The 21,286-nt window shown below is 48.4% G+C and overlaps 1 protein-coding gene across 49 annotated transcripts in view; it reads right to left on the bottom strand.

Moving 5' to 3' along the window:
• Tacc2 (transforming, acidic coiled-coil containing protein 2) overlaps positions 1 to 21,286 on the bottom strand; it is a 214,697-nt gene that overhangs the window by 15,674 nt on the left and 177,737 nt on the right. For 17 of the 49 annotated variants that reach the window (XM_006508065.3, XM_017322391.1, XM_017322401.1 and 14 more), the window contains 9 exons: positions 18,466 to 18,526; positions 16,789 to 17,083; positions 12,159 to 12,220; positions 11,077 to 11,192; positions 9,731 to 9,902; positions 8,348 to 8,488; positions 7,416 to 7,505; positions 699 to 842; positions 122 to 198 (listed from right to left, as the gene is read on the bottom strand). In XM_006508065.3, coding sequence (XP_006508128.1) covers positions 122 to 198; positions 699 to 842; positions 7,416 to 7,505; positions 8,348 to 8,488; positions 9,731 to 9,902; positions 11,077 to 11,192; positions 12,159 to 12,220; positions 16,789 to 17,083; positions 18,466 to 18,526 — 1,158 coding nt within the window. Of the gene's footprint in view, positions 1 to 121; positions 199 to 698; positions 843 to 7,415; positions 7,506 to 8,347; positions 8,489 to 9,730; positions 9,903 to 11,076; positions 11,193 to 12,158; positions 12,221 to 16,788; positions 17,084 to 18,465; positions 18,527 to 20,465; positions 20,985 to 21,286 lie in introns of those variants that run through there. The other 32 variants (XM_017322395.1, XM_017322397.1, XM_017322404.1 and 29 more) reach the window with 13 other exon arrangements.

Raw genomic sequence — 21,286 nt, 5'->3', positions numbered from 1 at the left:
TAGAGAAAAGTGAACTTCTTCTATAGAAAGCGTTACTTGGGATAGGGACCACCTCAGCACAAACCGCCACGAAGCCAGGGAGCAGGGCTTCTAAGCAGCAGGAAGGCTGCGCCCTACTGACCTCATTTCCACCACTTCCCGTCGGCTTTCTTCATATTTATCCCTCCACTCTGAGACTTCTCTCTCCTTGGCGATGACCTAGGGTCAGGGAGAGAAGAAAGAGGTAGATTCCCAGATGAGTGCGGTCCGGTCTGCCCAAAATCAGGATGCATCATACACACACACACACACACACACACACACACACACACACACACACACACACACACAGACACACACACAGACACACACACACATGAGATTTCTCACCTAAAAGCAGGATTCCATCCAGAGAATTTCCCCAAGCAGGAGAAATCAAGACACCTCCCCCCATCCCCACCCCCCCCCACCCCGCGCCCCACCCCCCAGCCCTGAGGAGCAACAAAGTATCTCTTCTATAGTGAGTTGGCCATGCCTGTTAGCATCGTGACTAGGCAGATAAGAACTCATAGGGTGTTGCTCACCTAGCCTGCAGTGTTTGGAGGACAGTCTGTCTCCAAAGACACCAGTTTCACAGCTAAATACAGTTATTGACACTGCAGCCTGGGATCCTATCTGAGTATCAAGAGCACGGTCCTTCCAGACACCACAGGCCTCACCTCTGCTCTGGCAACCTGGAGTGCAGAGTCCAGGTCTGGCTGCTGGAACAGAAGGCCTGGGGGTTTCTCCACCTCGGTGGACCCGATGCGGGAGTACAAGGCAGTTTTGGAGATGGAGACATCTGGTGGGTGAGCAGCTTCCCTCTGTGGAATGTTTTTTTCATGAGAGAGAGAGAGAGAGAGAGAGAGAGAGAGAGAGAGAGAGAGAGGAGAGAAGAGAGAGAGAGGTCAGTTACCACTAATGGCGTGACACACAGGCTGCACACGTGGCCATGACCACCGCATTCACCCGCTCAGCTGCATGGTTTTGAAACAAAGAACATCGAAACTATGAGAAAATGCAAAGACTCATGGATGAGAGCAATGCCAGGTCCAGGCGGGGGATGGGAAGCGTTCCTACTGCACATGTGCAGGCACACAAAAGGGCTAATGAGACGGCAGCCTTTGTAACTAGGAACCCTGTGGGCCCAGCCTGTCTGCGGCCTGCTTATCACCGCCATTTATCAGCCGCCGAGCCAGCTAGGCATTGTAAGTGAACAGTGGTCATTATCCTGCCGGCCCCACTTCCAAAATAAAATCTTGCTGTGGGATGATACAGAACACTAGTCTATGCTGCCGAGTTTTCGATAGCTGAAGATTGGATCGTTTTTGTACAACTGACCAACTGCCAAATTTGGCTGTGCTCACATGGCTCTGTTTAAAAGGATGAGAAGGCGGTGGCCTTCAGAGGAGAATCTGAAGCCTCCTCTTGTCAACCTTGTCAGCTCTGTCAGGATTTGAAAGTGTGTTGCCATTAGGTCTGCTATTTAACAGCAAAGGGGAGACCTGGAGCCAATGACAGTATCTATCCACTCTTCCTGATGAACCCTGCAACAAAGGCCATGCTGTCTGGCTCAACCCAACTGACAGGGGTTTGCAGCTCTCTCGTGTTCTGTAGGCTTCAGTTACGAGCCTCAGAGAGGCGAGGAGGGGACACATGGCTATTCTTCTATTTCACAGAACATTAAGCAACTTGTAACACAATTGAAACACAGTGTTAGGAGCATCATCAACCAGCATGGCCAGGCTCCCCCGTCAGCCTACTTCCACGGCAACCCAAACATCCAATGGACCACTCTCCGCCCTATGCATTAACCTCAGCGTTGTCATGGCTGCCAAGAAAGCCTGCACCACAGTTAGAACACAAGTCCATGCTACAGTGGGAGGTGGCGGCGGCCTGATGGGCAGAATGGGACTGCTGCTCCATCCTCGGAGAACCAGGAGAACAAACTGTGCACTGAGCAGAGCACAGTTACACAGAAAGAGGGGAGGAGGCAAGAGGGTGAGGATTGAGATGTGCTTCCGTGGGAAGGGGTGGGGCAGAGTGTTTATAACCAGCCTTACCTTGCCTCACTATAGAATCGGGTTCTGAGGGCCTAAAGAAGAGAAGCACTTAGAAAATTCAGGAGGTACAAGAGCAATGGATAGGACTGGAGGTGACCATTTAGGAACCATTAGTGCTCACATGCAAGGTGCACACAACGGTTTAGTTGTCCTAGAAGAAAACTGCTGTGACCTGTAGTCATTGTCCCTGCCTGCCCTTGAGGCTTTGAGCTCACCCTCAAGTGATACCTACATGTTATTCTAACTCACTGAGTCTGCCTATCCCCAGCTCACTGGCCCTGACTACCCCCAGCTCACTGGCTACTACCTACCCTCAAATGGTGCCCACAGATCACCTGAATCTCACTGTCCAAAACTGCCCAGAAACCCCTGGGCTCACCTTCAGTGACCCACCTTCAGAACCAAGAGCACACAGACCTGGTCAACCAGAGCATGGACTCCAGTCACATGTCAGATGGGATGCCATGATTATCTTTCTCAGTTTCTGTTCCCGGGGAAGGCCTAGGACAACTGCCTAGAACATAAGCTACCAGTCCTTGGCAGCAGGCTGCCGATCCCTCAGAGAAAAAGCGCTTCCTGGTGGCAGGACAGAGGCTCTGCATGGAGGGCTTATCTTTGCTCTTGGCAATGGTTTATAATGCTGCTTCTCTGAGGGACAACACCTCAGTAGTAATGGGAACATTATACCTGGAAATCACCATTTAACGGCTGTAGTAAGAAAAGCCCACAAACACAAAATTAGGAAGAGAACATAAAAAGGAAAACCAAACAAACCCAATTGTTTTCACTTTAAATGTGCTCCTTAAAAGGGGGTTAGGGTAGCTGAGGAGATGGTGAAGAGTGGTAAAGAGCACTGGCTGTTCTTCTAGAGGACTCAGGTTCAATTCCCAGCACCTATAAGTTGGCTCACTGTACCACTCCAGTGCCAGGGGATCTGACACCCTCTTTTGGCCTCTGTGGGCACCAAGAACACAGATACATGCATGCAGGTAAAACAACCATACAGGTAAAGTAAATTTTTAAAAAATTTGAAAAAAAAAAATAAACAAAGTTTCAAAATGAACAGAATTTTGGAGCTGCTAAACTCAGTCTGGTACTTCTGGAGAGAGGCTGGGTCTAAGTTTTTCAAAATGAGATTTAATTCAGCCTCAAGGTAAATTAGCAGCTCCTTGCAGTGCAAGGGAGAAAGGAATTGATAATGAAAATGAACTTCATATCAGCACAGGGCAGGACCAAGGAGCATATCAGAAATTATGAATCCGCCCGATGTCCTTTGTAAAACCAGAGAGACTTCTAAACGGGTGCAAAGGAGTCAGACCCCGTGGTGACATCCTTCATCCACCGCCTTGGCATTTTCAATCTGAGAACAGCTCTGGGACCACCTCACTCCCTGCTCCCTACAGCTGCTTGCATGATAATGAACTTCAGAATTCACTCCTTGGCTCTTCCTTTCAGCCATGAATGTTTTCAAGTGAAATTAAAAGGTCTCTTGCTAAGACGTTAAGGGTAGTTATTTTTAAACCCAGCTTCATTTCTCACAATCCCAGTCTTGCTGTTTCATGCGGGCCAAGAGGCCACCAGAATCCTATTTACTAAATGTGAAGTGGTCACAACCTTTGCCACCACCTTCAACCCTCTACTGGCTTTTACAAGCTGGAAACTGTGAGGTTCCTCAGGCCACTGTCTCTCCCTCAGACTCCCAAGTCTGTGTGCCTCCCGCTGGCCTTGACAGTAAGAGTCCTGTCACGCACTCAGGCCCATTCTTCTCCTTGTGACCCTCCCTTATCACCAGGCCCTGGGCAATCAGGACATCATGATCAAGGCAAGATCTCTGCCCCCTGAGCAGTCAGAGGCAAACTCAGATTTGAGGCTTGGGGAGCCATGAGGGAGGGCCAGGGACCAGGAAACCCATGCTAAGGCTCAGGGCCTTGTGAGGTAGCTGGGTCCTGTGGCAGTATCCAGGCAGGAGAAGGATCTTGGCCAGATGTTCCACATCCAAAGCAGACAGTTCCCAAACCGAGGATCTACAGGCACTTGTGAGGCACCTGGCCCCACACCTCAGTCCCACTCCATGGAAGGCCTCAGTACCAGACATCAACCAGCTGTGCCTGCCCCCATCAAGACTCGGCTTCCCAGTCTGTAAAACACAGGCTCCAACTACAGATTCCGAAGTTAGAGAACAAACAGGCCCACCAGCCAGTCCTCTGTCACTCTTCCTCAGACTGTTCTTGTGGCTGCCAGGGATATGCCTCAACTGTGGACTCAGCATCAAATGTGGAGGGAAGGAGTTACAGTTGTTAGAGGCTCATGAGAAGCCCAACAGGAACGATGCTGGCTTCTTACCAATAATAAACATGGTCCCTAACACTATTCTCTGCCGCTTGACAAGAATACTCTCTGTCCCTGACCCCATTCTTGCTCCAGCTCAGGACAACTCTAGGTACCTGCTCATCTAAGCCAGGTCTCTCTCAGGGTAATTACACACAGGACTCCCCTCTGTGTGGGAACCGTTCCCAACCTAAAGCTGCCTGTTGGTATAGTCAGGACCCTAAGTCGCCAGAACACATCTTTCCATCTTCATCACGGGTCCCCCTTGTCAATGAAAGCCAACAGGCACAGGGATCAAAACCAACTTGTCATGCATGCAGAGTCTGCCAACACACCCTGCTCCCCATACCTTGGGAGGCCAGAGATAGGGGCTCTGAGGATGGAACCCAGGCTGCTGCACTGTGGACTCAGAGCGAGTACTCAGGCCCACTCCCTGGGGACACACGGGACTCAGCACCAGCAGAAGCACATGGCGGGTGGGGGGAATGGAATAAGAAGGCCACAGCCCTGAGGGAGTGGGATGGGGAGCTACTATATGAAAAATACATCTTTTCAGTAATAAAGCAGGGGTAAGGGTGGTGAACATGACCTTTGGGAAGGGGAAAGGGGCAATTGAGGAGGAGTTGGAAGGCTGAATATGATCAAAAAACACTGTATACACATAGGATGTTCTCAAAGAAGAAAGCATGATAAAAGAAAAAGAAAGAACGCCATAGCCCAACACCAGAGCCTCAGCTCCGTTTCTAACTGAGTCTGGGAGGGAGGGCACATGGCTTCTCACTGCAGTTCTGTGGAGGCTGACCCAGCTCTGTCCACCTCAAAGCTGCTCTAGGGAACAGCTGATTTTTCATCCCCTTAAAATTACATCTTTCCTCCTAAGTGATTCTATGTGTTGCTGCCAAGAAAATGGGACCACATCACCCTCATCTGAGATGCCAGGCAACCTGGACCCACAGCTCCGTGTTCTGTACAGCCCTCCTCTGGTTCCCTACAGTGAGGTCAACAGCGCCCCAGGAGCGGGCTGGTTATAGCAGAAACATCTAATTTCTTTCTATGCACCATGGTAACCAGGTATTTCCCCAAAGCGATACAAGCTATCCAGTAAATGCTCCCCCCACCCGATGAGGGCTCTAGCTCTTCCTGGACAGAAACATCCCTCGGCGCACACATCTGAGCCCATTAGAAGGTGACTAGAGCTTTCTCGTGGCTTATACTCTGTGAGTCTGTGTGGCATTGCTGTGTAAATAAAAACTAGAACACATGTTCTGAGGCTGCCACAGATAGGGTGCCAACTCCCGCAGATCCTTAGGAGGAGACAGGGTGCCCGCCTCCCGGGAGGCCTTGTACTAAGCCTGAACTACTACTTGTCAGAATGTGCCCAACTGGACTTCAGTATTCTCCAAGACAGGAATACACTGTACGTACAGTGGACACGCTCTGGGCAACTCACTTTGTCTTAATACTCTTCTGCAAACAGTCAAGAGAGAAATCTGGCGGGGGCGGGTTGTAGGGGTGGGAGAGGGGCGCCATCCTCTCCTGAACGTCCCCTTTCAGGGCACTTCAACTCGAATGTACACTTTGGCTACAAGAACAAGAACAAGGATTTCTGTTTACATTTGTGTCCCCGCCCTGTGTGCCACTGTTCCCAGTCTGGTCACCCACATTGTGCTTGCCTCCTGTCTTCAGAGGTGGGACTTGATTTGGGATTGATAGCTATCGAGACAGAGCAGAGCTAGGATTTCTACATAGCTGGGAGTGTCTCTGCAAATGACCTACAATGTGAGGTGGGGACAGGCAGGCAGGTCCGCTGGTGACCCCCATTCTAGTCCCCACAGGTTGGTGAACTCTGGATATGTGGCCCGTTTCCTGATCTGTAAAGTGGACTTAGCTCTGCTTTCCCAGGAGAGGTACTGTGAAGATCTTATTGGGCTCCCTAGATGATAGCTGCCGCTTTTGCTAACTGCACACTGGAATATGTCAGGTGTGCAGGTATGAAGCTGCACGTGCAGTCTTTGCCTCTACAGGCAAACTCACTCTGATTAGTCTTATCTCAGAGACTGAAAAACTGAGGCTCAGCAAGGCTTCCTAAGTCATTCAAGGTTCAAACAAAGCAGGGATCTAGTCCTGGTCGGACATATAGTTCCCTGGGCTGGCCAAACTCAGGGTGGGGCAGACAGTGGGACTGGAGCCACAGCTCACTGGCAGCGTGAGGGTGAGGTACCAGCTACATGTCATCACATGTCACACAGTTAAGAATTACTCCCAAGCTTTCTAGGCGAGAAGACTGAATGTCCTACCAATGCCACACGCCACTCAAAAATCAAGGGCAGACACACTCTGGTCTGTGAAGCAAATGGTCTGCTACCCCTTCTATGGGAAAGAAAACAAAACAAAAAAGCAAGTATTTTCCTGGAATAAGCCACTTCTTTGCCTACTGCCCCGTCTGTATTGGCAACACAGTGACAAAGGAGAGGGCAGTGACAGATGGTAGAGCCTACAACCCAACATGTCTACTATGGCTCTTTATTCTTGTCTAACTCACCATCTAATGTCTTGGAGCAAGTCTTGTTTTCAATTCCTACTTATTACTGACTCTTAGTAAAGTTGGATAGAATCTTCTAGAAAACAGAAAAGTTACAAATCACTTTGTCCCATAGGGAGACAAAGGGTATCTGTAGGAAAAAAAGAATCCCCTTGGGGAACCTGGTGAACCAGTGCTAACCAGTTTTACATATAACTAGTCTACCACCTTCTTCAAAGCCTTTTTAGTCCCCTGTGATACATGATACCTTCTCTCACTCTCCTACGCTTGGCCGCACTACCTCATCCCCACACATGTGCTCAGTGTGTGTCTGTGTAAGAGTCACACTTTCAGCTTCAGAGAAATCACACTTCACGGGACAGCCACAATGCCCGCCTGGCCAGTGGTTAGCAAAGCAGCCCTTGGAACCCCGTGGCACACACAGCATTCCCAGAAGGCAGCGCACTGCAGCGGCAAACAGGTACCTTGGTGTCCTGGCGGCTGCGGGAAGCCAGGGCGATCTGCCTGGCCAGCTTCAGGGCTTCTATCCGCATGACAGCAAACTCTAACTCCTCCTGCCCGAGGGGTGGGGGTGAGCAAACGGTAGGGAAATGCATCAAGACAGACAGAAGGATCTCCACATCCCGGAATGAATGTGCCACACGAAAGCATGACAGGTACTCGTGGAAAAACATACGCTCAGCTTTCTCTCACAACCAATACCTCAGCAGATCATGAAACAAGGGTTTAAATTCCTTTTTTAGAAAAAACAAAACAAAACACCCCTTTGAAGGTCTGTCAAGAAATATCATGTAGTCGAATGTGAGCTAATTTTCAAAACAGAACGGTAATTTTTACTATACTGTATTCCTTGATGTCTTTCCTTTTGTTTTTTAAAAGTTGGCCAGCACTGGCCATGCGTTTCTCAGATGCCTGTTAACAATATCTCTGGGTCTGCCTCACTTCCTGGTCGAAGGCATGGTAATATGAATGGTCAGATTTCCACTGTGGCGATAACTACTCTGTTCCAGGTGTAAAACTGAGTCCAGATGTTATCTCAATGGGAATCTGGGATTGTCTCATGTACTTAAACAGCTTGGCTTGACCTGATACCTCTGCTTTAGTGAATAAGTCATAAATAAACACTGTCTCTGGGGCTATCAATACATCTGGAAGATGACTATCGGGACCAATTTCCCAATAGAAACAGTCCGTTCAGTACGTAATCACACATTTTTATAATTCTGGCGTCCTGGATCTAGCACACACACATATCAGTGTCTGAGAGGAAACCACTTTGTTTGGAACATTCCCAGCATTGCCTCATGAGGCCCTGCTTCAGCTCAATTTGGCTCAGAGGTTCATTTTCTACTGAGGTTTTGACAAACTCCAAAAAGGTCACATGTGGGCTACAAACCTGAAGTTTCTGGGCAAATACTGGGGGGTTCTTTTCTGCTAAGTCAGGCTCCAGATAGCCAAGTGCACCACAGAGAGAGGCGGGATGGGCCAGCCTGCTGAGGAGGGTATCTGCAGAAGCAAAGGCACCCTCGGGAGCTGTCTGAAGGCCGGCGGCAGAGAGCAAGATGGAAAATAGAGGAGAGTAGAAAGATATTGATTTCAAGCAAGAACCACACATCCATACACAGCACAGTGCTGCATTAAGACTAAAGAGAACATCAATTAGTGGCTAATACTCTTGACTGCCATCTGGACCGTGGCTAGCAGGCCCAGCCCCCTCTCCCAAGAGCAGGGCCTCTGATCCCAGCCCTCCCCACCCACAACAGCCCCATAGCCCACCCCACCCTTGTTCCCAGTACAGAGGGAGTCACATAATTTGTATTTGGAAATCTCCTCAGGTGAGAGGCAAAGCTAGTTGATGCGTTTTTAAAATGCCATCATAGTTCATCAAAGAAACAACACCGAGGTTAAGTATCAAGGAAAGTAGGGTTTGAGTAAGGGCCGTATTCAATAGTGAGAAGATGATTTCAAACAGAAAAGTATCTCCTAATAGATTAGAAAGACTTCCAAATCAGAGGGCAGCTTTGCCGGAGATGAACCAGGGGCAAGCCTGCCTGCCATGGTATTTATATGCCAGATCGATTCACATGTAGACCCTTTTATTGTTGACTAATTGCGTTTCTGGTATCCAACCCAGCGTCCAACCGACACACACATAGCAGGTGCCCTGTAAATGTCTGTAGCAGGAGACAGATCCAATTGCCTATACAGAACAAAAGCCATGTGCTAAAATTGGTATCTCAAACCTGGCTGATGATGGTTAGGAGTGGGGCAGGGTGAAAGAAGTCAAAATATAATTGTTGGCCTGTGCAAGATACGTGGAAGACCCTCCTGTGGATACTGAACACTCTAGGGAAAGCACATGTGACGTGCAGGGAATAGTGACAGCTCAGGGCTGCGGATCCTGCAAGGCTTCAGGAGAGCTGGGGAGAGGAGACGTTGAAGTTCTGGATCATGAACAAGAGAAAATCTCCTACCCCGAGACCCAGTGGAAACACAGCTGATGCCCCAAAGGAGGGCATTCCTCTCTCTCCCCTTCTTTGCCTTATTCTACAGGCTATGGAAGCAGGGGATTACCCATCATCAGTCCAGTTTCAAGGAAAGAAACATGGAAACCAAGCCTTAACAAATAAAGCACTTGACTGAGAACTGCAGTCACCTTGGAAGAAATGAATTCCCTCACGGTGAGATGTGGGGTCTCCTAGGCTATGGTCCAGGGGCCTGGTGAATGAGTGACCCACACGAGAGGGTGCAGTCATGGAACCCCTCAGGCAACACTTACGATTTCAATTGCTTCTGCTGGGGTGCCCAAGGCCATGGCCTCCAGCTCCTTCTGGGAGGGCTTCTCAGGCACCTGCAAGAGAGGCTCCTGACTGGAGGGCAGACCTCTTGCGACTGGATGCTGGAGCTTTGTTGCTGCATTCACAAGGGCTTCGGTGTCCTCAAAACTCGACCTGAGGAAACAAAGTCAAACATCAGGGTCTTCTCCTCAGAGACTCACTGAAGTCTATTAGGAAGCCCTGGCTAAAGAGATACCCCACAAGTCTGTGTCCGAGAGACAAAAGCCATGTCTTCACTGGCCATCCATCTAATCCATCTACAGGCAAGCCTCAGTCCAGCCATGTTTAAGGGTCAACTGACAAGGGAGGCAGAGAATATAGATGCCTCTGTCAAGAAGACCGAGCCCTGGAGTTTACGGACTAGCCAGTTGCTTGCTTGTATACTCTGAGGGAAGGCTGTATATCACACCCACTTTCCTTTCGTGCACCTTTGAGAAGATGAAGTAAGATGCTGTACGAATGCAAAGCTTTCGTCACAGTGCCTGCCTTATGGGACCACTCCTGGAGGTGACATCACCCATCACCAACACCTGACCATCTGGACAGATCTCTGCAGGACCACCGTAAGTCTCAGAAACCAAAGCCAGAGCGTCCCATCCAGCTCAGTGACAAAGCAGGCATCTGGTCATAGATGGGACCCCCGCCCCCCAGATGAGAGAGCAATGCTTCCTTCATACTTCCCCCGTCAAAAACTACACCATTCAGAACGTGGACCCTGGCACATGCAAACAGTGACACATTTATAAGAAATATCTGTACTTTACATGTGCCAGGCGCTCCGACATGGCTTTCCTACATCATCTCCTAGAAACCAGGTTCCCTGTGTCCATCACTTGACTCCTTTAATCTCCCTAAATCCCTACAGTCACTTTATTTATCTCACTTTACACATGGGTAAACTGAGGCAACAGGACGCCCAAATAACTGGGACCTAAGGTCTCAGTGTTATACCACACTGCCCCCCACTGGACAGATGACAAAATAAAGCTGAGTGTAACCTCTCTCAATCTCTCTCTCTCTCACCCCCCCAACCCCACCCCCACCCCCGTGTGTTTGAGTTTGTGTGTCTGTTAGAGGGTGCTAAGTCAGTTGTTTCAACTTCATTCAAAGCAAAGGGCCCTGGGCTCAGAAGTGATGTGTCCATGCTGTTGTGGACAGACTAAATTATGTAAATTATGGGCTACCTGCAGACATGCAATGGAATGAAGTCAGAGTAACAGAGGGAAGGTATACAAGGACCTGGGGGCCACCGGCCTGAGACACAACTCTCTCATCGTACACGTCATACCCTGAACATGGAGTTGGGGAATCTGACATCCGGACTGGAGGAGACTTGACGGGGCTCTCCTGAGGAGTGTCAAACATAAGGTACAAGGCCTGCTTCTTCGGAGTGTCATCGTCCTGCTGCAGGAATCAAAGTCACACATACATTAGCTGGGTGCAGTGACCTGAGTATGCCACCCAAGTGAAGGAAGCACTGGTCCACAGGGAACAAATAAGCCTTCAGTTTTCTCAAGTTCTTGAAGGAGAGGAGAAAGCAAGAGGTAACTAGGAGAGGGCCGGGAGGGTGGAAGGGAGGGAAGGGCTGTGGAGACCTAAGGTGCTGCCATGTGCCCTGGTCAGGCCTCAGCACGAATGGGTTACAGTGGCAAATGCCAGCACTGAGGCTGCGGAGCCAGCTAGCCATGCTTTCAGCCCTCAGATGGGAATATCGGATGGCAGCACGCTGACCCCAGTGCTGAGCGCTGCTGCTAGGGCCTATGGAGGCTTAAATGAGACGTTCCCAATCTCATGCATTTGAATACTTGGTCCTCAAATGATGGTGTTTAGGAGGTTTAGGAGGTATGGCCTTGCTGGAGGAAGGTATGTTACTGGAGGTGGGTTCTGAAAGTTTAAAGACTGCTTCTTGCTTGCAGTTTATGATGTGCCTCTGATCTCCTGTCATGGACTCTGACACTCTGGAACATAAGCCCAAATGAACTCTTCTGTAGATTCACTCGGTCATAGTGTGTTATCACAGTGACAGGAAAGTAACTAAGGCAGACCCCAAAGAAAGAGACAGAAAGGACAAACAAGAAGGCTTCTTTTCTCCTTGGCTGAGCAGGAGGGCCATGAGCAGACGCCATAACCAGGGCTGAGGCTCACACCCTGGGAGTCCATCCATGGTCAAGGCCGATAAGAGAGCTCAGGTGGCTTTGGGCACTGATTGATTGTACAAAGTGTGACTAACAGGGAGGAGTCAACAGTAAGGTGATCATGCTAGTGTTCCAAGGCCTGGAGCAATGAGCTTAGGAATGAGGATATGTGATAGGACAACTCTGAGGGACCCCACAGAAGCCCCTGCCAGGCCAGTGTATAGGAGGAACTCACAGGTAAGGAGGAGCCAAGCTTTTCCATGTATTCAATTTCATAGGAGTTTCTGTAGTCCAGCTCTGAAAAAAAAAATGATGAGACAAGATGAGTACAGGGGAAAGAAGGAAGGACCTGACCCAGACAAGCACTCAGGGGCCATCACTAATAGAGTCCTCAGATCCGGCCCTCAGAGAGGCATGGTTCAGTTGTTTTCAGTCTGTAAGCTTTCTGCTGGTAGGAGTTTTGGCCCTTAGAAATATGAACGAAACCCAAGGAAATGAAGCCGTGTGTCCACACACAGGTCAACAATGGGCAGACCCAAGAATGCAGTTTGGAAGGCACACGTGCTTTGGGGTCTCCTCTTCTAACTCTCAAAAGCTGCACATAGAATGGCAATGTCCCAGAGACATCTGGGAACTATATTGTACCTGTCCCTCTCTGTGGGACATGGAGCCCCACAGGGACATCAGCAGCCCCTCGCTGACCCCCGAGAACTCCAGAACAGTCCTCTAGCTTTGCTTTGTCAGTTGCTCATTCCCCCAGTGCTGCTAGTAGCTTTGAGGCTCGTGTCTGACATTTTGAGAGAATATCTTACTAAAGCTGGTTTTAGGGATCTCTCTCTCTCGGTCCTGTAATTTGTTACTTGGTAGAGTCATGTGGGTTCAAGGCCTGCCTGGGCTACAGTTAGGTTCCAAGGCAGCCTGGGCAACTTAATAAGGAGACTTGCCTCAAAATGGGCTTGGGATGTAGCTCAGTGGGAATGCTTGCCGAGAATACACAGCGCCCTAGGTACCTTCCTAGTACATGGATGGATGGATGGATGGATGGATGGATGGAAGGAAGGAAGGAAGGAAGGAAGGAAGGAAGGAAGGAAGGAAGTCAGGAAGTCTCATCTGCGTTACATTCTAAACCACACAGAATAAAGTCAAGCGCAATTAGCCCCCTCTTGCATCAGACCACACAGGTTAGAAAGAGCTCCATCATCGGCACCAAGTGGCTCATGTCTTTACAACTTCAGAGACGGCTGAGCCACTGAAGGATCGGGTTACTTACTGAAGAGGTCCATAGTTATTTTTAGGATCCTCTCATGTCCAAGGACCATTTTGGAGACTTACTCCAATATTAGGCCATCTCGAAGCAAAGAGGACCTAGCTAATCATTGGAGCTTTGTTAGGGAATGTCCTGGCAAAAGATGAAGGGTCTTCATTTCCAGGAGCAGCAAAATCAACTGACCAGCCTTCTCTGAACTCACTTGATTCAGCGACAAAAATGAAACACCGAGTACCATGCTGTCCTGGGTAAAATGGCAAGGTGGTGGTAGTTCAGACCTTTAAGCCCAGAGCGTGAGAGGCAGAGGAAGGTCCTCTGTGCATGTGAGACCAGCCTGGTCTATAGAGCCATTTCCAAGATAGCCAGGGCTACACAGAGAAACCCTGTCTTGAGAATCTAAACCGAACCAAACAGTAACTACAAAAAGACAAGGTATAGCACAAAAGCCCTACAATGGGTTGCACGAATGTGAAGAATTATCACCAGAGTTACTGTTACTCATTCTTACATTTCTCTCTGGACACAGGTGATGGATGGACAGCGCGCCTGGAGAAGTATGAGAAGGCTATACTCACCTACAAACATAGTACCCACCCAGATGGACACCTTGCCCTCTGCTGGATGTAGGAGAAAGAGCTGAAGCAAGTGTGTATAAGAACATGGTACTACCAGATGGCTATGCAGATCTGCAGGTCTAAAACCAACTGCTCAGGGCTGCAGAGGTGGCTCAGTCGTTGAGAACATGCAACACTCTTTCAGAGGATGGGATCTGGTTCCCAGCACCCACACTGGACACAGGCTCACAATGGCCTGCTACTCCAGCTTTTGGGGACCTAATGTCCTCTGGATTCCAAGGGCACACGCACAATGCACAGAAACTCATCTCAGCACACACTGACACACAAACGAAAACAAGTACATTGAGAACAAAATAAAAGCAACTGCTCTCCGGGTCTCCTGGTCCCAAGGCAGGTAAGGTCCTAGAGACAGGCTGGCCTAACACTTCCTAATCTTCTGCTTAGAGACCAGGTTTGTTTCCATGCCACCAAACAGTGCAGAAGAGAAGGGCATTCATTAAACAGGTGAGCACACAGAACTGTCTGTCCATCAGAGTGTGTACTCACCGGGAGATTATGGAGGTGACAGTCAACCCAAACCAGACAGTGCAATTCCGTGGGTACTTGCTAAACTACTGTCCTCTGGGGTTTTGAAATAGCAAAGACAACTTGAAGCTCTTCAGTGATGCTTGTGCACCCAGGTTGGAAGGAACTAGCTCACCCCTTCATCCTACAAGAAGGCAGGAAGCCTGATCTATCCTCACCTAAACAGCAGAAAAGAACTACGAAACCACACGGACCAGGCATGTGGGGATCTCGCCAAGTGCTCTCGGTGCAAAGCTTCTGTTCCCTCAGTCTTAAAAGTGGGGACTACAGGATCTACCACAGAGCTCAGAGAAAATGAAGCCCTGTATACAAAATAACAGTGCCCGCTTTGCCTCTCTCTCCTATAGAATTACCATTGTTGTGAATGTGTGCTCCAATAGTAATTATGATGTCTAACCCAGTAATTCCTTCTTCCTGTGGTTGGTGACTTCTGTATGATGAAGTCTCAGACCACAGCTGCAGCCCTGAACTGATTCATTCTGAGCTTCACAGCAGCACCCTAGATGTCTTATGTGCAGAACAAGAGGGAAGACATGATGAGAGGGTTCTATATCCCGGGTGCTTCACAGAGATGAACACGGCAGGGCCAAGGCCTCCGAAAGGCATGGTGTCATCACATGGATGGGATCTGTCACTCAACTGTTAAAATGGATGGTCACTTGCCAAATCTTTACTGATGTTTTCTCAGTGGGCAGGTTTAAGAAAGTTTTGTTTCAAAGTTAGATATATTCCTATTTGCTGAATTTTCTCTGTCTGTCTGTCTGTCTGTCTCTGTCTCTCTCTGTGTGAACTGATTCATTCTGAGCTTCACAGCAGCACCCCAGATGTCTGATGTGCGGAACAAGAGGGAAGACATGATGAGAGGGTTCTATATCTAGGGTGCTTCACAGAGATGAACACGGCAGGGCCACGGCCATGATGAAGTCTCAGACCACAGCTGCAGCCCTGAACTGATTCATTCTGAGCTTCATTCTGTGTGAAGGCATGTGCATATGAATATTCGTGTGTGTGAATATGGATGTGTGTACAGCATAGTGTGTACATGGGTGTCAAAGGACAAGCTTAGTTGTCATCCCATGTCTTCCACTTGTTTGAGGTGGGTTTTTTTTGTTTTGTTTCTTTAGATGAAAAATGACTCTCCTGTCTCTGCCCCCATCTCTCTGCTGGAGTACTGTGATGCTTGTCCTGCGCATGCGCATCCGGCTTTTACAGGGGTTCTTGGAATTTGACCCCAGGTCCTCATACTGGCATAGCAAACACTTCGACCCACTGCGTCATCTCCTTAAGCTTTCCCCATTTGCTGAATTTTTGCAGAAACAATTGTCAGAAAGTTTAGTGAACTGTCTTAGTTCATGACCAACACACTGCCAGATCAAATGTGTTTCAATTCTCAATACAAGCCCAAGCTGGCTTCTAAATGTCTGTCTGTCTGTCTGTCTGTCTGTCTCTCTCTTTCTGGTGTTTAGAAGGTTCTTATCTAGCTCAAGAGAGGTGAGCCAGCAGGGAACTGGAGATGCTATCCAAGTGGCTTTTTTCCCTCCTCAGGCCCCTCCCTATGCAGGTGGCAGCTGCTGTTTACCTGCCCTGGCCTTGCATTTCTTTGATCTCAAACCCATCTTCAGCTCCTATGATCCTCATAGTAGTGTGGAGACACGGAAGGGAACTAGTTGTTGCTTTCAGTAAGCACACAGCCCAGTAATGAACACGAAATGCACAAACTTCTTCATCATGATCTTAAGAGGCCCCAGATCAAGCATTAAGGGAAAGGAGTAGATATCCAGGCAAAGGCTGAGACAGGCAAAGGTGGGGAAGGAGGGTGAACTTCTGGTTCTCCCGTCTCTACCTTCTAGACGGCTGGGAGTGTAGATGTGTGCCACTAGTTGTTAATGTAGTAGAGAATGTTTATGCACGATGCACTCTGCCAAGTGAGAACATTCTAGCCCTAAGATATATGACTCATTCAAACCCAACAATCAGAGAGAAAGCAGAAACTGAATACACAGCATAAAGGTAGACACCAAGATAAGACAAGTGCCTGGGACCTTCCAAATGCAATCAAGTTCTCAATAGCAAGCAGGGGTGGGGGAGGGGGTGTAAGCCTCTGGTTCCAGGCTTGATTAAAATGGGTGGTCATATTGGCTACCCATCCTGAGGGGGACATGAACAAGGTTGGTACCAGAAGACCCAGAGGTGGGGTGACCTACAGTCAAAGATCAGTGTGAAAGATGTCCCTTTGGAGCAGCAATGCCTTTCAAAGCTACAGAAGGTATCCAAAGCCATACAGCCAAGAACAAGCAAGTGAGGGTTCAGGATCTGGGCTAGAGGGTTCTAGTCTGGTTCTCAGCAGGCATCAGAGGGTCAAGGGACAGGTGCTCTCAAGCCATAGCTTTGCATACAGTGGGAGGCGTGCAGACTGTCACACGGGTAATGGTTACCTGGCTGGCAAGTACCTTTTCTGGCTCTTTGCCCCCTAGGGACAGTATTCTCCAAGGCAAGGTGTGGGTCTGGCTGGCCACCGAGTTGCTTACCCTCTGAGGGTGAATTGAATTTGGTCTCATTTACAAAGTTAGACAGGTCCGAGGGCTGAGGGAAGTCCTGTTTGTCAGCATCCAAGTCCACCGTCATACACGTCCACTTCTGGCTAGTGACTGCCAGCTTCTCCTCATCTGTGGCGTGGACCACTGTAGAGATGGCTGAGGGTGCTTCCGGCGTGGCAGCTGGAGTGGGGTCCTGTGAGGAGATGAAGCAGCCTTTTCTTTCACCCAGTCTCCTGATCGGAAGCCATGCCCCACAAGCCAGGGAAACCCCTCCGTCTGTTCCCTGGGGACTCTGATCCACGGGGCCTCTCAAGGAAACCCCTTCTCTCCTCTATGGATCTCCTTTACTGATGGTTGATTTCAGGGAGTGACCATGGGCTATCAAGATTAGCTAATTAGGGATGGGGAATAAAAAAAAAATTAGTTAATTAAATTGTTAAGTTTTAGGCTGGAGGGATGGCTCAGAGGTTAAGAACACTGGCTGCTCTTCCAGAGGTTCTGAGTTCAACTCCCATGGTGGCTCACAACCATCTGAAATGGGATCTGATGCCCTCTACTGGTGCATCTGAAAATAGCAACAGTGTACCCAAAAATAAAATAAACAAACAAACCTTAAAAAAAAAAAAAAAGTTAATTTAAAACAAACAAACAAACAAAAAAAAAAAACCTGGACATGGTGACTCCTATCTGTAATCCTAGCATTTGAGAAGCCGAGGCAGGAGGACAGTTGGGACTGTGAGACTAGGCTGGGCTATAGCGTAGGACTCTTTGTGCAAGGTCTAGAGATGTGGCTCCATGGTATGGTGCTTACCTTGTGGGGGGCACAGCCCTAGGTTCAATTCCCAGCAGCAGCACCACCACCAAACCTCATATAGTAGTTCACACCTGTGATCTCAATACTAAGAGACTGAGGCTAGCCTGGGCTATGTAGTAAGTACCAGGCCAGTCAGAGCTACAGTGAGACCCTGTCTCAAAACAATAAGTCTCTACACTTGGTTGTCGGAGACAGCCCAGTTAAACTGTAGTACCAGCAACACTAACAGTCATCACTCCAGTCCTTTTGAAGAGAGAAGGGGGTTTTACTGCCATTGTACAGGGCAGAGAGAACTCAGCAAGAGCTACGATTGGACCTCAAGTCTCCAATGCCTGGAGCTAAGGTCCTAGTTCCACCTGGTCAACAACTGAAGCTGGTCTGGATCTGAAGAGCAACTTGTCTTATCACCCAGAATGGCAGCAAGCCTGCCTGAGGATTGCCTTCCTTGGTCTATAGAGAGTTGAAGACATGGCATGAGCTTGTTAGAAACACAGCTAAGAGGGAAAGATTTATTTTATATGTGTAAGTGGTGTGGGGGTGTGTGTGCGCGCGCGTGGTACCCACAGAGGCCAAGAGAGGGTGTTAGAACCTTTGTACAGACAGTTGTGAACCACCATGTGGGTGCTGGGAGCGTGTGCCTGGCATGTATGCACACACAAGCAGCATTAACCTCCCTGCTCAGCAGTGTAATACTGTGTAATACAGTGTAATACTGTGTAATACAGTGTAATACAGTGTAAGGGGTCATGGGAATGCTGTACCTGAGAAGGCGGGTCAGACAGAGGAGACCGCTTTGGAGACTTCTTCACCCTAAACGTGTCACTGTAAATAAAATGGGGTCACAGGTCATTCCAAAGCACCCAGTAACTTCCTACCCCACCCCCACCCCCCACCTACCAAACCCCAGCTAAAGGGAACCCATTCTGACTTTCTAACGTTAGCCCCCAAAGGGAAGACCCACCAAGCTGGAGACCTTTAAAGACAAGCCATTTTGGAGAGCTGACCCAGAAAAAAAAAATGCAGCTAAATTTAACTAACCGTTCTTCTTTTTATAAAAGCAAAGTCGTGGTGAGGAGACTTCTTTCTGAGCCAGCTACGGCTGGGGGAGGGCTGTAGGCTTATGACACTAATTAACAGGATCCAATTTGCACATGTGCAACGAGACACAGCTCTTAATGAACAGCCAGAGGAGCCCACACGGAAACAGAAAAGTTCTGGATCCTGTGGGGATCCTGTGAGCCCTTTGTACTCACAGGAACACAGAGCACAATGGGTCCTTCTGCTCTGCAAGTCTCTGGGTAGGATTCTGACTGGAGGCAGAGATGAGGAGGGCGGTAGTTTATGTCTTTTCCCTGGCTATGGTTAATGGACCAGATTCTCCTTCCTCCCTCCCTTCCTTTTTCTTTCTTTTGTTCTTTCATACAAGGTAATGGAGGTGGAGTGTCAGACTGGCCCCAGGAGAAAGGGATGGCTTTAGCATAAGCAGTACTATTTGGTTTAGCATAAACAGTACTATTCTGGACTAGCCTAAAAAGTACTAATTCCAGTTTAGCATAAACAGTAATATTCTGATTTAGCATAAACAGTGCTGTTTGGTCCATTAGTCACCATGCTCTTGGGGTCATTTCTATAACCAAAAATGAAGGCCTCCAACCTGCAAACTGGCCCTTCCCTTCTGGTTTACAGCCCTCCCCAGTATGGTTTTAGGACCAGGCAAAGCCAGAGCATAGGTATGGAGGAGGTGGTCCCTCCCTTTAAATCCATCACACACCTCTGTTTTCCATATTAACTGAGTAGGTACAGAAATCTGGTACCCAAGTTCCTTCCTTGTGTACTCTCAAATAAAACACTCCAACAATGGCATTTGATCATTAAAAAAAAATGACCATAAATGGTTATTTATTGCATTTATGGCATTTACCGTAAAACAGTCTAGTCCCAACATAAGGCATATATTTATTCATGCATATAAATATACAACTGTTTTATAATTGCTTGGGTAAGACAGCATTGGGAGACTCTGTGCTTTCCGGGGGAGGGGAGCTGCCCCTGTAAGGATAGGGGCAAAGCACATAGATTCAGAGCCCTGGCTAGGATACAGAGCACCAGAGGCATACAGATAGCCAGTTGCACTAATGCCTGGCAAAGCTACCCACAGATCTGACAGGTTAGCATCCAGCCTGGATGTAAGTGACCAGGAGGAGCACAACCACGCTGGCAATGGACTTCAGCCGTGGGCTCCACACTGGGTGATCCCACATTCCCTCAGACTTCTGAAAGCATGAATTTGCAAGAGTCCAGATGGTAGTACTTCACAACACGAGAACCAGCCTCGGTGGTCTCCGCCCAGGCTTCACGCAGTGCTTAATATGAAAGCATCCTGCTACTACTGTGAGCAGTCACCCACCAGCCCAACGTACAACAAAAAGGAGGGGAATGAGGAGTTAAAAAGCAATGTATGATAATGATTTAAAAAAAAAATAAATATAAATAAACCAAGCAGGGGAAGTGTTCTGTTATGGACAAGCAGGCAGCTGCTGGTAATCATGTTTCACAGGCAAGCAGTCTCATGCTGATCACAGTGTGGAGATGAAACAGAAAAGCAACCCTGAGTCCAGGGGAGCCCTGCACCCATCACTCCCAGGCTTGACACAGAAATATAGCAGCCACCACAGAGAACAGAGGGAAAGGGCTTGCAAGCAGAAGCAAGGCAGAAGCCCCACACTGGGTGCAAAAGGCAGAGTACATTAAATTTACTTACAACAGAGAACACACAGACATCACATCTTCAACCATCCTAAGACAAGAAGACAAAGAAGAGAGACAGACAGAAGGAACTGACAAAAAAGATAATTCTGCAGACACTGGGCACTAGTGGGCTAGGATGCAACCATCCATCGTGGATTCCGCTCCAGCAGGGCAGCCTTGTGGGAAGGGGCTGCCTGGATACAGCTTCCTCTCCAGCTTCTGGCCACCCAGAGACTTGGTACCTAAGAGCTCTGCCTCCGCACATAGAGTCTTCCAAATCAGCAGACCCACATGTGTAAAGGGTGAGACCAGGTTGCAGGGTCAGCTCCCTCAACCTTCCTTAGCTCTGACGAACTAAGGGATGTATTACTCTCTTGGGTCAGAAGAAGGGAGTGGCTGCCAGGTGATTCTCCTTCCAATTTATGGTGTTGAAGGGTAGACATTTGTGAGTATTATTCCACTTTTGAAATAAAGTTCTATGATGATTTGGTAAGTGGGGGAGGTAGGAAGGATGTGGGAGGAGTTCGGGAGGGGAAACTATAATGAAAACATACTGTATGAAAGACATCTATTTTCAATAAAAATTATATATATAATTCAATATAATATGTAATATAATAATATATAATTCAATATTATATACAATGTAACATAATTCAATATAATAATATATATATTCAAGCCAAGTAGACCCAGAGGGGCCAGTACTAGGGCATGGTCCTCTGCCCTGGGAGGGGGGACTTAGTCTTTTCCACCTGATTAAATTACAGTTGATACTTCCCAAGAGAGTCAGACTGTCTGTAGCAAGCCTGCACATGGTCCTCAGGAATGGAC

Source organism: Mus musculus, chromosome 7 (assembly GCF_000001635.26).
Source record: "Mus musculus strain C57BL/6J chromosome 7, GRCm38.p6 C57BL/6J".
NCBI classification, from domain to species: domain Eukaryota; kingdom Metazoa; phylum Chordata; class Mammalia; order Rodentia; family Muridae; genus Mus; species Mus musculus.
Note: the sequence above shows the minus strand (reverse complement) of the source record. Positions and strands in the feature narration are given on the sequence as shown.